This window comes from Blennius ocellaris (assembly GCF_963422515.1).
Source record: "Blennius ocellaris genome assembly, chromosome: 14".
Lineage (NCBI taxonomy): Eukaryota > Metazoa > Chordata > Actinopteri > Blenniiformes > Blenniidae > Blennius > Blennius ocellaris.
The window spans coordinates 14604692-14619558 of record NC_137663.1 but is presented as its reverse complement, the minus strand read 5'-3'; the positions used below and the strand labels follow the sequence as shown (position 1 = coordinate 14619558).

Genomic DNA, 14867 nt, shown 5'->3' with positions numbered 1-14867 from the left:
AAACACACCTTTAGATGTGGTTAAGACCCGGATGCAGGTAGGCACATTTACCCCCCCCCCCCCCCCCCCGTTTCCTTTCTGAGGTCAAGTTATTGTTGTAAGACTTATCTTTTTTCCTGCAGGGTTTGGAAGCTCACCGCTACAAAAATACAATGGACTGTGCCTTCCAGATCTTAAAACATGAAGGCCCACAGGCGTGAGTCCCCTACTTCCTGTCAATTTAGCGCCATTAGCTCTGAACAAGCAAACGGCTCATCTCTTGTGTTTCGTCCCGCAGGTTCTACAAAGGGACTGTTCCCCGACTTGGCCGCGTGTGTCTGGACGTGGCGATAGTCTTCGTCATCTACGAGGAGGTGGTCAAACTACTCAACAATGTGTGGCACACCCAGTAGACTGGCCAGATGGTGGCTGTGAATCGATTGGGGGGGGGGGCAGCCAGCACAGATCAGTGCCTCGCGCTACGCACAACTGAACACCTCTATTCTAGTTCATACTCGCTCTCTGCATTGCCCTGAGCAAATGATGCCTCGTTCTGACCAGTTTTCTTGCCGTTACATGAAATAATCTGTAAGGTGCAACTGGACAAGCTGATAACAAGGAAACTGAGTCTCCATTTGCAGTGATGTAGCTGACATATTTCTCCATTTTTATCATTTGAGATTTCTTTATATTTTGAAGGACCAGTAGATGAAGTGATGCTCTTATGTTTGTTTTATTTGTTGTTGTTGTTTAACAGACCAAACATGTAGGCTCTGCTTTCTGAGTCTCATTACATGACACATGCTTAGGGAAGGAAAACATGGTCACATCTTAACCAAAGGTTCAAAGTAGAAGGAAAAGGGAAAATAGATTTGATTAGTTAAAAAAAAAAACCCAAAACAAAACAAAATAACCCAGGATGTTATGTACATCTGATGTTTAAAGTTTCTATGACTGTTGTTCCTGTGAATGTGGTCGAGTGAACTCTTTGTAACAAAACCATAAATGTGTCTTCTGATTCACTGAGTACTTACTGTTACTGTACCGCACGGAGAGCAGCGACCAGACTGGACCCAGTCGAGCTTCTCGCAGTAATTCAAACCGTCTGTGCAGGACTTCAACACATGTTAGGCGCTGTAAATGCTTAGTTGGCTGGGCTTGTGGCGACACTGCACTAAAAACATCTGCAGTATTTCTTTGCTGTGTAAAATCAGATGTGCTGCAGTTTAGCGAGTTGCATACAAGCAAACTCTTCTAGTCTGGATGAAGTTAACTAAAGCCAGTGTAATCCTCAAAACTCTCACGCTTCCTGCCTATCGATTCATCCATTCGACTGCTCTAACAGATGTAAGATCACTTCATGTTCATAACTGGTCTCTCATTTTGAGGAAAAGGTCTGATTTGTTCAATCTGCCGACGCCACACAGCCTTGCACAGGAACCCTTCAGCCGTTTTTTCCCCCAAACAAACAACTTCAGAATACAGTTTAGTCTTTGTGTTGATATTGTTTGACCACAACTCACTAAAGCACATTTTGGTTTTACTGGATTTATTGTGTTTTTGTGGCTTTACATGAACATACCAACAGCAGTTTGAATCTGATAACATGAACCTGTGGTTCCAACCTCAAAGTTGTGTATATATATATATATATATATATATATATATACTGTTACAAATATGTCATTGCGGGCAAGTACAATTTACATGGTAGTCTCATCAATAAACTTGTGATGATAAACCTGAATGTGCAACTGTTACAATCGAATGTTGATTAATAATGCAGTTATGCAACATAACCACTGAAAAACTTGACAACAATGGATAAAATTGGACTGATGAGTAAATTGCAGCTTTGGAAAATGACTAGCAATGAAGAAATTACTTAAATACACAGTTTGCAAAGGATTATTAAACAAGAAAATCTAGTTGTCTTATATTTGACAGACGCAAATAGAAACAAAGCGTATCGTTTCAAAACATTTATTCAACGATTGGCTGGTAGACATGTTCTTCAATTCATTGGATTGTGGGCTCAGGACCTTTGGCGAAGGTTAACCATTCATCTATCTGGTATTGTCATTAGCATACAATAATTTTTTGGGATGAGATAATCTGCCATTTTAAATAAGTGGCTTATATAATGAACAAAGTACATGGAACATACACTTGATGACAAACATTTAGGGGTTGGTAACATTTGGCTTCACCAGAGGCTGGAAAAAAAAAAAACCCAGTTGGCTGAGGCTTTGCTGACTGCAGGACAGACGAGATTAAAGGCTGAAGGAGCAGGGAGAGCGCCACTGACATCACAGAGGAAGGTATTAGCACTCCCACCTGTTGCCCCAGTGGCCCACCTGTCACACACTACATGGAGTTTATCTGATAAGGCTTAAGGTGAAGGCAGGGCGCTCTGCTCAGCCAGTTAGGTTCTTTCAAATCATTATGACCTCTGCTTTACATCGTCATATCTTCTTTCATTTATCTTAAAAATAGAAACTTGTGCACGTTATGCTTTACAAAGCATTGCTACTTGTTCCTGTGTGCACAGAAGCACAATAAGTATTGAGTTGAAAGTATGAAAGAGCTTCCAGTGTGCACGAACTAATGCACACCAACACCCAGCTTTTAAACAGATGTTGACCCTGACATACACATCAAGTGTGTTATTTTTCTTGGATGAATGTCTCACATTTTACACTTTCTATATTGGCATTATTCAGATACAGGTTTCCAACCTCGAGAGACCAGTTGTAATATCACCTGAATCTGAGTTTCCTGACATGATGCCATTGATGACTGACGGAAGGATGATCAGATACAGTCTTGGCCCTTTGTGTCAGTTTCTTGAGTAGAGAGCATGAAAAGCCTCTTCCAAAGTCAGGAATGAGAACAGAGATGTAGTTATCTTCTCCATCTGAGAATAAAAGAATACAAGATGACTGGTTAAAATGTAAGAACATATGAATACCATGGACAGAAACACTGTGCAGCAGGAGTTTGTTTCCTAGACTCGAGGAGGTTAAATTCATATAATTAAGGAAAATAAATATTTTAAATGTGCCAGCACGCTGATGCAACACTTATGTTATTTATCCATAATGCGCTGTGAGCTAAATTTGGGTTTTCAAATAAAACCTCTGTGATGAACTTAAATTGATATCTACAAGTTTACAGCTTAATGGCATCTAAAACTAAGTGCAATCATGAGTCATGAAACTGCTACCATTAATCTAAAATCAATCTACAATGTACTCACTCCAGAATGAGTATTTGAGTCAGCATAAACAGTTTGAAGGAGTTTTTCGATTTTTGAATTGTTGAAAATCGTCTTTTCTGATTAAGAAGAATAAAATAAAGATGAACTTATGAAGTATTGCTATTTTTAAGATGGTATATTTTTGATGTCCACAACATATAAAAAAAGGTTGAAAACAACCGAATTGAGAAATCAATATACATTTAAGGTTTAATGTCTACTATAAATCATTGACAAAAAAAAAACAACTTTATATATATATATTTTTTTTTTAAACTTCTAAGTACTTCCTCTTTGTGTGACTAAAATACGACAATGGATAATTATGACCACAAGTTGAGGTGAAATCATTTCCAAGACTGCATTATCACAATGAATGGACACATAAGTCCACACTTTGTGATGCAATAACATCCCTATTGTCTTCTGTACTATTTCCATATCCACTAAAACCACCTATTTTAAAATATGTACAAAAAAAACCCCCACAGATATACATTCCATGCTGCAACGTAAAACTTGGAACTATGAAGCGCCTGTGTTTATCTTGCTTCAGCAACTTATTTCCAGGCTTCAGGGCTGTAACAGTGTTTGAAAACTAAAGTGACCTGGGTATCACTCCTGCAAACTGCTTTCTCTCACAAAGCATCTATGCCTAATCAATATTTACTCATGAATAAAACTGAAACAGATAAAGTCTCTATGGCCTCCCACTCACATTCGGAGACATTTGTCTTTCCCACCACTGGCCACTCGCTGCCCATCAGGACTCCAATCCACCGCATACACCTGCACAGCGAGAAACAAGGCAAACTGGGTTAAAGGCGAAGGACAAACAAAAATTTTTACCAAAAAACGCACACTCGCCCATCAGGAAGTCACCTGATTCTTGGACCACTCACCTCATCAGCGTGGCCGGGTAGGTCCATGTTAAGCTTCCCGGTTTTGATGTCCCAGACTTTGAGCGTGCTGTCGCTGCTGCCGCTGACCAGCAGCCTGCTGTCTGCTGACCATGCCACTTGGTACACAGCTGCCACATGGCCACGCAGAGACAGTAAATACCTGAGGGCAGGAGAAGGGCAGGTACACAGTAATTACACCCCCAGGACAGAAACGTTTGGCTTACATCACCATCACCTGGACATAAACGGAATTACATGTTGGTCTGCTGGCGAGCTTTGTTGCTCTTTGAGGCGCAAAGTCTTTCTTACTTTCCATTGCGTCCATCCCAGACCTTAATGGACTTATCGAATGAGGCCGAGGCAACGAGCCTGGTGTCTGGGGAGAAGAGCACCTCGTTGACCAGGGCGCTGTGGCCGGTCATCCTGGCCAAAGGCTTCTTGTCTTCTGCGGGGTTCCACATGAACAAGGTGAAATCATCCGAGCCAGACACCAGACGCTCCGGAGCCGAGCCCTGTGGCATGAGAACAGGAGTAAGACCACAGAGACATAGCAGAGAGCAATAGAACAAGGTACTATAAAGAAAAGAGTACCAACCCTAACTAGATTATATCTCTCCAAGGCTTTCTTCTTCAACTCCTCCACTGGAAAAAAAACAAAACAAAAAAGACAAAAAGAAATTTAAAATGTTGCCTTAAAATGACAGTCGCATCCTAACATTGCAGCAGGTCTTACATGACCCAGTGACATCCTGGGGGTTGACCGTAGCCGTCGCAGGTTCAAACGCTCCCGTTCGCAGGACATAGTCTGTGCTGAGAGCCAGGGTGTTGACCCAGTGGGCGTGACCCTGCAGTGTCCTGCACTGGACCCCCTGCGCCAGGAGAAACACAAACGCACGAGTGTTATCTCGACACCGGATCCACATTTATACGTTACTCACCCCGGCCTCATACGCACATCTTTTGCTCGCCACACTTTGATTGTCCTGTCCTGGGAAGACGTGTAGAGAAGGCCGTCTCCTCCCCATTTCACGCAGGTGACCGACTGCGTGTGTCCAGTCAGGATCTTTTCGCAGCGTCCCAACACTGTGTCCCACACGCGTATCGAGCCGTCCTTAGAGCTGCTGGCAAGGTATCGGCACTCTGGGTTACTAAAAGTGAGAAGATAAAGTGGATTAGAGAGGGAAAAAAATTGAAATGCTAAAAAACCAGAGCACAACAGTTCAGTCAATCACAATAAAAGTAAAGTCCCAATATCCTGTCCCGGAAAATTGTTCCTCTTGTAGCTTCTGCACAGTATAATTTGTCACTAAGCTTTTCGACAGTGAAACTCACATCCCCAGCGATACAATTCAACAGGTGCACGTCAGCGAGCACCACTGCAATATTAATTGTGTAATGTTGTGCGATAAAAGCTGCATGTATGCCCTTGTTGGAAAGTGTACCAAAGTCACTCCTTTAAAATCTTATTTCTGAAATTACTGATAAAGCCACATTTAAATATCGGTTTTACATTCCATCAAGTCTTTTTTCCCCCTCCCTGTCTAAATCTATAATGTGGCACAGCGAACGAAATGCCACACCAAATGTATTGAGAAAGTGCTTTCATAAAGTGCCGTAAAACAGTGATAATCACGGTGCTCACAGATGGAGAGGTTCCCAGCAGAGCCAAGTGATCCACTTGGTGTGTCCTGTGAGGGTCTTCCCCACCTGCGCACCGGTCACTGGATCCCACAGACAAATCTACAGCGACAGCCATACAAAAAGCGTCAAGACATTACGAGCATGAAATACGTCACAAAATAAATAGAAAATGTGTCTTTGAAGCATACCTGACTATTTTTGCAGCCTGAAGCCAGCTTCTTGCCATCGGGTGACCAGGCGATGGTGAGGACCCAATGCGTGTGTCCTTGATGAAGCAGAGCATGTCGTCTGTCAACCAATCACCTTCACGATAATGAATCACATGACCTTATTCCGTGCATTATTACCTCTTGCAGTGTGATGAGGTGTCTCAGTTGTCAAGTCCCAAAACCTTACTGTGGTATCACCTGAGCCACTGGCCAGATATCTGCCACAAACAAAAACACAACAGTTACTTCACCTCCAAATTATTATTATTATTTTTTTTTTTACAAAAGTGCATCTTCAAATATTAATTCACAATGTATGCAAGCAACACACTCACTTGCCAGTTGGACTGAAAGCAGTGGAGATTACAGCCTCTGTGTGTCCCTGTAGTGTGCTGGTGCAGCGGGCGATGGCTCGAACCCTGAACACCGCCTGAGGTTGGTACACAACTGGCAGGACTTGTTCCGTCTCGACCCCGAGCGCCTTAACACAGAGCCCCAGGCTGGACACCACCTCAGCCTCCCCACGCGCAAAAAAAGCCAGTGGCACTGGCTCGTCCTACAGTGAACGACAAGAAACAACAATGGATTTTGATTCTCACCTATGCATAGCTTGAGTATATGAAGAGCTACAGCAGCGGTTTGCAACCTGAGGCTTAAAAGTATTAAAAGGTATAGCTTTCAGATGTACATCTATAGTATATTTCATTTTAGAGGATATACTGTAATTGTAGCTTTTACTGCGAACCAATGCTTACTCACACATATATTAAACATGAGGAGAGATGTTAGCAAAACAAAAAAAAAACTCATCAACTGAAAGAGTTAAACAACTGAAAGTTGTTATATGTGGTAAAGCTATAATACACTATATTATACAGTTAGTGATATAAAGCAAAAGTATATTGACACATGTATATGAACATTATATAGATTTCTCAGCTGCAGAGATTTTTAGTTTGTTGGGACGGGGACAAAAATAGTCTTGTCACAAGGTGTGTAGATCCCTGAGCAAAACGGTCAAACAGAGGTTTTAGAGAAAAGGCTTTGTTTGACTTTAAAATCAAAGAAATGTAAGAATAATACACATTTGGCTGCCTAAAATCTGTTTATTCAGAAACTCACAAATGTGCAACAACCGCAGAAAATGACATTCATTGCAATTCTCACAGTTTAAATATTGACACTGATCAAGTCGTATATGATAACAAACTAGGATTCTCATCTTTTTAAGTGATATAACGAGAGATTACCTTCTGGAGCAATGCATTGCAGACGAGCTGCAGTTTGTCTGGGGTAATGTCTAGTGGCACATCAAAAGGTGAACCCAGGACCTCCCCATTCTCATCCTGGAATTGGATCAACAGTCGCTCCACGTCCTCACTGGTCATCCTGTTGGTGAGCTGGGTGGAAATCCATCATTTCCTTCATTAAATATATGAGTTGCTTACATTTTCTTTCCATGTTGTCTACAAGTAACTTTACTGGTAGCAAAGCTACGCGATACATCTCGTACTATAACATTATGTGTACATTCAGAGCATTTTCTCTCACACTGCAAAGTGCTGAAACTGTTGGATTAAAATACTTTTATCACCTGAAGCGAGCAGCTTTGCTATTTGATTCCAGTTAGCCGATGTCAAACCAGGAACGCTAACTGCGTTAGCACGCTGTTAGCCGGCATTTTTAACATCTAAATCCTTTAAACGTCGACAGCAGTTCAGTAGACTAACAATCACCTGTTAACACAACAATGTCTGCATTTGTATGGCATTGTTTCTAAGAATAAACATGCTGATGGTTCATAAAGGTTTACCTTTAGCTTGATAGCACTGCGTTAAACTCCCCCACGTGTGGACGTCCAGAGAGCCTCTCAAAGCAAGATGTGCCCTGAAAACGAAGCCGTGACGTCGTTGAATGGCGTCTCGCAAAGCACTATGGGAGCACATTCATCCCATCTTAACCTATTAGGTTTCTGTAATTTACGGAAGCGGCATTCACATGAAAAAATATAAATCGACTGTTTTTCTGAATTAATGACATAATCATATCAGAATTATGACCTAAAAATAAATTTGAAAAATGGCTATTTTTCTGAATTAATGATTAATTAGATATATAATTTTTTCACTCGTTTGTTTTGTCTGAGAAAATCTTGTTTTTATCTCATTGAAACTAGAATAGTGTTCTGTGTTACATTGGTGTGAATAACCAAACTTGAGAACAGGATGAGTGATTCTTAAAATCTTTATTTCATGTAAATTCAGAGAATAATCATGATTGTACTCACTGCATTAGGTTCTGTCATGACACACATTTGAGCTAAAATATTTCATATAGCTTAAATATACAGTATTCCTCATTTCAGTGAGAGAGTTCACATAAGCACATTGTATAAAGGGCGTGTTTTGAATCTTTATATGTTTCAAAAACACTTGGGTGGAGAAGGTGATGATTATAGAATTTTCTACACAGTCCTGGTCCTTGATTGATTGGCAGGTTTAGATAAAACATTAATTTCATCCATATAGACTGACTCAAAACATACAACTGTATATAAACATAATTTCAGCACAAAGCCCACTGACATGCAGACCATTATCAGTGAAACAATCAAGCAGTTGATTATCTAACAGGCTTGTGGATGGTCTCAAATTTCATGATGAGGCTTTACAGAGAATCTGTTCCTGGGTGCATCCTAAAAGCCATAACAGCCATAACACATTGCAGTTTCCACATTCCATATGAGTTATCATAACCGCAAGATGAAATCTGTGTGACGATGCAGCAGAGAGAAATACGACGTGGCACAGCAGTAAACCAGCTCCTATTTGCTAAGCCCATTCACATCCTCAGGAACCAGTCCTTCCATGACAGCACGCTTTGACTCCAGGATCTACAGAAGAAAAACAGAGTCAGGATTATAAAATGCCATGCTGCCAAAAACACGTCAGTCTAAAAATACATTCTAATTGAGATTTCCTTGGTACCTTGGTACATTGTAAAGTCACCAATTCCAAACAGATGGGGTGAATATTTTTCCTTCATATGCAAATAACCATTTATGCATTTTTGGATATGAATCCTACTTCTTTATATTGGGGTTATCGGGGTCAAGAAGTATGGTTTTCTAATGGAAGGAAACCTATTGGTATGCCATACATGAACAATGAATCTCTCATTATGAGAAGTGGCATAACACAGTTACACACGTATACATTTCGCCTGCTTATGATTACATGGCTTCACACCTCCTTTACTGCAAACGCACAGTGACTGCAATAGTTTTCTCTTGAACTAGTTATGGATTCTTCATCTATATTTCATATTTAATATTGCAACCACCTTAATCTGTATTTTAAATTCTTGTTTTGTGTCGAAAAATAACATTTTAATAGACAATAAACACAGAATACACTTTACTGTTGTGATATGATTTCATATGTCATTATTCATATTAGTCATTCATTTATTAATGTGTTTCCTTTTGCAAAAGTGTATGAATAAGCCTGTGGGGATAATTAACACAACTTTGACAGTAAAAGGGTGATGACAGGTGATTCGTTACAAATGTGTTTTTCATGTTGCCCTCACCTGGAAGCTGGTGCTGAGGCCAATGATGCTTTGCATGTTTGTGCTGTAGTAACCCAAAACATAGTGCCCACCCAGCAGAGGGATCTCATCTTTATCCACAGAAATCTGCAACACATGCACACACCCATGCATGTTAAAGAAGTGTGGATACGCAATGTCCAAACGTGAAATAAATGTGTGATGCAAACTTTACCTGTATGACTTCATTTATCTCTGGCAGCTCTCCCTCCCGAACCCAAACAAAGGTCTCATAGTCAGATGCACTCTTGAATCCAACCTGCAGATCGGCAAAACCCACCATTTCAAATTAATCTTGTATCTCATTGTTTTCATCAACTCGTTTTTTTCTTTTTTTGCATTAGCAAGTACCTTGTACAAACCAATCCAATCCCATGTGGAAGACATGAAGTCCTCCTGTACAGTGTAGGTCAGAAGTGCATCCTGGTCTGCACTCCATACGCCCACAGGCGACACATGCACCAGAGCTGTGTCAAAACCTTTCTTCAGCTGATTGGAAATATGACAGCAAAGAGGAGTCATGTTACCATATTAGGAAAGCTGATATTTTGCTCAACAGATGGAAATACACAAGTCGAAGTGTCCTCGAGTGTGTCTGCTCTAACCTCCACGCTGAAGGTTGCAATGACAGGCTTGTGGTCGCTGACTCCATAGCTCATGTCACTGGTGTATTTGTCCTGGGTCACCAAGATTGGACACTCATCCTGTCCGTCATCTGTGGAGGTCGATGCCTTCTCATCATCATCATCATCCTCCGATGGCAAGCTCTTTGGTTTGACCCGCCAGAGGATCCGATCTGTCCAGGCCGGTTTCCTCTTCTTACCACTGAGCAAAGGAAATTCAGTGGTTGCTAAACAGTTTCTGTCTGAGGTTAAGTGAAACTCCTTTAACGTACCTGTTAGGCTAAATTGCCATTGATATTGTCTTGAAACTAGGTCACAGTTCTTAAATAAAGACATTGGAAACAAACAGTAAACAAGACCAACACACACACACATGCAGTGCAGACAGATGGGGAAATGGTGGCGTCTTTAATAGAACATTACCATCTGGCATGGTATTGCAGCGTCAATATACACTAAATCACTATAAAAAAGACACACATGCATTAGTTACAAATAGATAGTGGGGTGCTGGGTAAAAGGACGTGCACATCTGATGAATTTACAGATTATATCTGAAATTCATGAAGGTTTTTATGTGAACTAAATCTACGTACATGTTGTCATTCACATCAGTGTTTCCATAAACTATGTTTTGTTTGAATAACCTGCAGGGTGCATTTGACTGTTTTATACAGGCCTTTTTGTTTTTATATCTCCAGAGTATATCTGTGGAGACACCCACCTTGGCGGGTCTAGCTCCCTGTACCATGCCCCCAACCATACAGAGAGCAGCCCCCAGGTGAGGGAGATGAGGAGGAAGTAGAGGGTGGTGCTGCAGCGCTGCAAGGGCCTGGGTCTGTACATGGTTAGGGGCAGCACAAGGGTACTCTTTCTGAGAGAGACACATACATGGTGCTTGTGTCAGCGGTGAATAAGATTCAAGAAAGAGTTTCTCCCAACTCTGTCTTTAGATAAGGACTCACTTCTGTGATTGCTCTGGGTTCCTAATTCTTGTGCCTTAAGGGTTTAATAAACAGTGGCAAAAGCTTTGGGGAAAACAATAGATGGTGTGGGGAATGACAAATTAAATGAAGTGAGGGACATGTGACACACAAAAAAAAATGTCTTACTTAAAACCCAACCAAGTCTTTGAGGCACTGTGCAAAATGAAAATGAAAACAAGAGCACAGAATTTGATACAAGGTGTGAAGTATTTCAGTACATGACCTACATCTGCCTGCACAGCAGCACAAGTTACCTGGTGTCATAGGTGTCAGAGTTCCGGTTGAATTTGTAGGTGGGCTTAAAATGTAAAGGCCCTTCCTCAAATTCCTGTAGAAACGGCTCCTTCATTTTCATCATGATGAGCTGCAGGAACATAAAATCCATCAGGAATTGTGCAGCCTTGTGTGCTCGCATGTGCTGACTGGAGCACAAATACCTGGTCTCTACTCCACAGCAAATTAAGGCGTCCGCTGTTGATGGATGAGCGCAGAAAATGCAAGCCATGGTCTGCAATCCGGAAGTTCAGATCACCAAAGCAGAACACCACCCTATAAGAAAGCGATAGAGCTTCATTTCATTTGCCCAACCACTCTGGTATACATAGTTGTGTGCCTCTTTGTAGTTGCACTGACTTGTGGTCCCTGATCTGCGGGGTGTCTTCGATGTCAAACTCTTGCGTTTCCAGGATGTGCTCAAACTCATCGACTCGTTGCAAGGCGTAATTCATATGAGCTGCAAGGTGGCAGTTCAGGAAGCACACCATGTGGCCGTAGAACGAAAAGCGTACCGATACCCCTCCTTTATTACCCTGAGAAAGATACAGAGGAATAAAGTAATGCAGTAAACTAATACTAAGCATTTATAAGTAGAACTTACTAATTCATTTTACAGCAATGCTACAAATCTGTCTTGAAGTTTTGTAGTTTATTTATGCTTACTTCAATGTTTCAACATTGTCGTTTGATTTGATTTCTTAATAAAACCTGGATTAGATCAAACAATTTGCCTCAAGTGTTTGCCTGTTTGTAAGGGCCTGATTTTAATTGTTCTTTCCGAGTTCATTCAGTCTAAGCTGTTACACATTTCGCTAATCAAACACAATAGGCCTTTCATCAAGTGTTTAAGCCCTGCAGCGTCCCATGCCAACAGGATTCCTTGTGTGCTCAGCTTAATAAAAGTTGTTGTCTACAAGCTTCAGGGATAACCAGTCCTCTCATTTGAACATCGTACCCAGTATCCAAAGATGCCAGTACGAGTGTAGGTGGTCCGGACGTTCCTGATGAAGGGAAGATGAGCTTGTTTGGCAAAAATGAGCAGCAGTAAACCCTGCATCCTCACAGATGTGACCTACGCACGGATGGGAAACAGTAGAAGAGAACGTTGTTAATTTAGATCACAGTAGGCTTGTATGAAATAACAGTGTTCTTATCAATTGTGTAATGAAATGTGATTCACTGTATTGAAAAAATAATTAATAACACAGACATGTTTATTGATTGACATTCTACTGGCAGATTCCCCCCATCTAACCTTGACAAAGCCTCTGGGTGCCAACATGTTCATGAAGACATGGCTCCATGAGTCTTCCACTATCAGATCTGAGATGAATCTCACAGGGGTTGCGTTCACTTCCTGCAGACTGACGTGTACAGCACAAACAACAGACAGTTAATTGCGCCCTAATTGCTCTGGTAATTACTTTCTGTTTGTTTTAATTACTTATTTAAAATCGCATAATGTTATTTCTCACCCAATCGCATAGAGGTCTGTGGGTGGTTGGACATCTAGCTGCAGTAAAGCAGTGACGTCCTCTGGAGGCTCTGCTGTGGCGACATTCCAGGTCACCATGTGCAGCCTGTGTTAACGGAGTTTGGCAAAAACAAAAGCAATCAACTACAAACAGAAACTCAGCCTTTTCTGTGATATTATCACAGTAGTAACAGGTTTATGGAGTTCCACCCCTTTGGTGCACACATTTCTAACCTATTTCACCTTCTCTCTATTTATTTCTAAAAAATATTACACATTCAAAGTGTTCATTGGCTCGTTTATGTCTTCAGAACCCGGAGAGAAAAAACATTTTTGTTGGTGCTGAAACGACTGAGCATCCGTGTGTATGCGTGAGTAAGCATGTGTGCTCGTCAACCTGAATGTGTCAGAGGGAATGAAGCGTCCACAGAGCTGAAAGGCTTCGTCCAAGGTGCGGGACACTTCTTCGCTGGCTTCATCGTCTGAGCTCAAGTCCTCTATGCAGGTCATCAGCTGGGACAGACGTTGGCGGAGGACTGTCTTCGATCTCGAGCCCTGAGATGCAGAGCTGCTCATACTGTCTGAGCGCACGCGTGGACTGTCTGTCCAAGGGTCCATCTTTGAAGAGCAGGATGAAAAAAGACTGTTCTCGTTGTCAGTGAGCTTTCTTACCTGGATAGCCCGAAGTTTAGAAATGCAGCTCTGTCACAAGTAGAAGCAAGTGGGCAAAATCCAGCAGAAGATTCACCAACGGTTGGATTTCTCTTCAGACTTGGGATAGTTGCAGCAAGAGGCCCACTACTCTATCCAGAGTACTGGAAATAATATGAACTGATTCCTTGTTAGTCAACTCTCTGGGAGAAGAAGAAAAAAACCCTCCAAAAAACAACAACATAAAAAGCCCAGAGTGAAGTGCGACTGTGCCAGAGTGGCTCTGTCTTTGGCCAAGTCCTGTGTGGTCATGCAACGATGAAGCAATGATGGCCAAAGCTGTGGGGTCCACTCAGGAATGTGGGCAAGAATGAGTCCGATTTGGAGCATAATCGCAGACATGTGAGTGTGGGCCAGTTTTTTCTGCGGGTGCGTGTCGTCACGGTGAAAGAGGAGGACTGGAGGCATCATTGTGAATAGTGTAGCAAGACTTGGGCAACCCGTCAGATCCATAAGAGGTTTACCAGCAGTGTTTACTCTATCAGCTGAGTACACAGAACAATGGATGTTACCCCACCATTGGGGAGCGACAGCACACAATAGCATTAGCTTCTTTTGGCCTCAATCCAAGCTTTTCTCATATAGGTGAAAGGTTATTTTTGTAAACCCACAAAGAGACGGGAGGGTTAAACGTGCTTTCGCAAGCTCTAACACAGACATTGCAGGGTCCCGTGAACAAAAGCTCAATTTATTGTTATTAACAAGTTGTAGCACAGTTAATCATGAGCAAATTACATAATAGCGTTGGAAGCACATATTGCATAAAGCAATCAGGAGCCACAGTGCAGTTTTCCTGGTGGTTTATAGATTTCAAAACTAATATTGTTCGATAATAATTTCCACATTGGCTTTTCAACATCAAACTGTTTGTATAAATAAATAAATGCCAGTAGGATATTTGTTGCTGAAGTGTTTACAACTTTGATTTCAGATACGGACATTACATAAAAACACATTTTGGAATATTTACTTTCTGGAAATAAGAAATGCATGGATGCTGTTATTTCTAAGCTTAATCCAATGTTAAACCTCAAACACAGTGGACCCAACTAATTAGAAGAAAAATCTAGTTGGATTGTATTATATATATCGATATATTCATAAATAAGCAAATAAACAATTGTCTTGAAATACACCACACCATGTCTATAAAATTATATTTTTCTTCTTTGAACAACAACTTATTTGAATAGTAGGT

At 41.3% G+C, this 14867-nt stretch overlaps 3 protein-coding genes across 3 annotated transcripts in view; 1 reads left to right on the top strand and 2 right to left on the bottom strand.

Annotated features, from left to right (window-relative positions):
* Positions 1-392, top strand: part of slc25a1a (solute carrier family 25 member 1a) — a gene marked incomplete at both ends in the record, with an annotated part of 2311 nt that extends 1919 nt beyond the window's left edge. The window contains 3 exons of the mRNA XM_080509112.1: positions 1-37; positions 123-196; positions 278-392. The exon at positions 1-37 is cut by the window's left edge and continues 79 nt beyond it. Coding sequence (XP_080365238.1) covers positions 1-37; positions 123-196; positions 278-392 — 226 coding nt within the window. The remainder of the gene's footprint in view (positions 38-122; positions 197-277) is intronic.
* Positions 393-1572: 1180 nt separating this feature from the next.
* nle1 (notchless homolog 1) lies at positions 1573-7858 on the bottom strand. Its single transcript, XM_080508346.1, has 13 exons — positions 7804-7858; positions 7241-7390; positions 6326-6546; positions 6129-6208; positions 5970-6046; positions 5783-5880; positions 5096-5288; positions 4874-5009; positions 4736-4782; positions 4450-4652; positions 4141-4300; positions 3957-4027; positions 1573-2896 (listed from the first exon to the last, which is right to left on the bottom strand). The coding sequence occupies exons 2-13, from the start codon at positions 7376-7378 to the stop codon at positions 2884-2886; spliced, it is 1437 nt and encodes a 478-aa protein (XP_080364472.1). The 5' UTR covers positions 7379-7390; positions 7804-7858; the 3' UTR covers positions 1573-2883.
* A 905-nt stretch (positions 7859-8763) lies between these two features.
* Positions 8764-13576, bottom strand: inpp5kb (inositol polyphosphate-5-phosphatase Kb; the record flags this gene model as incomplete). Its single annotated transcript, XM_080508693.1, has 13 exons — positions 8764-8883; positions 9582-9686; positions 9775-9858; positions 9951-10088; positions 10205-10424; positions 11335-11361; positions 11463-11572; positions 11646-11757; positions 11842-12017; positions 12440-12556; positions 12740-12848; positions 12960-13064; positions 13356-13576. The coding sequence occupies 13 exons, from the start codon at positions 13574-13576 to the stop codon at positions 8815-8817; spliced, it is 1593 nt and encodes a 530-aa protein (XP_080364819.1). The 3' UTR covers positions 8764-8814.
* Positions 13577-14867: the final 1291 nt, after the last annotated feature.

Bases quoted from the DNA above. Each gene is read 5' to 3' on its own strand.
- nle1 (XM_080508346.1), bottom strand. From the start codon at position 7,378: ATGACCAGTGAGGACGTGGAGCGACTGTTGATCCAATTCCAGGATGAG. The intron at 4,783-4,873 runs GTAAGACCTGCT...TTTTTTTTCCAG, and splicing joins CCAGGATGTCACTGGGTCAT to TGGAGGAGTTGAAGAAGAAA. The intron at 4,028-4,140 runs GTGAGTGGTCCA...CTCGCTGTGCAG, and splicing joins TACCCGGCCACGCTGATGAG to GTGTATGCGGTGGATTGGAG.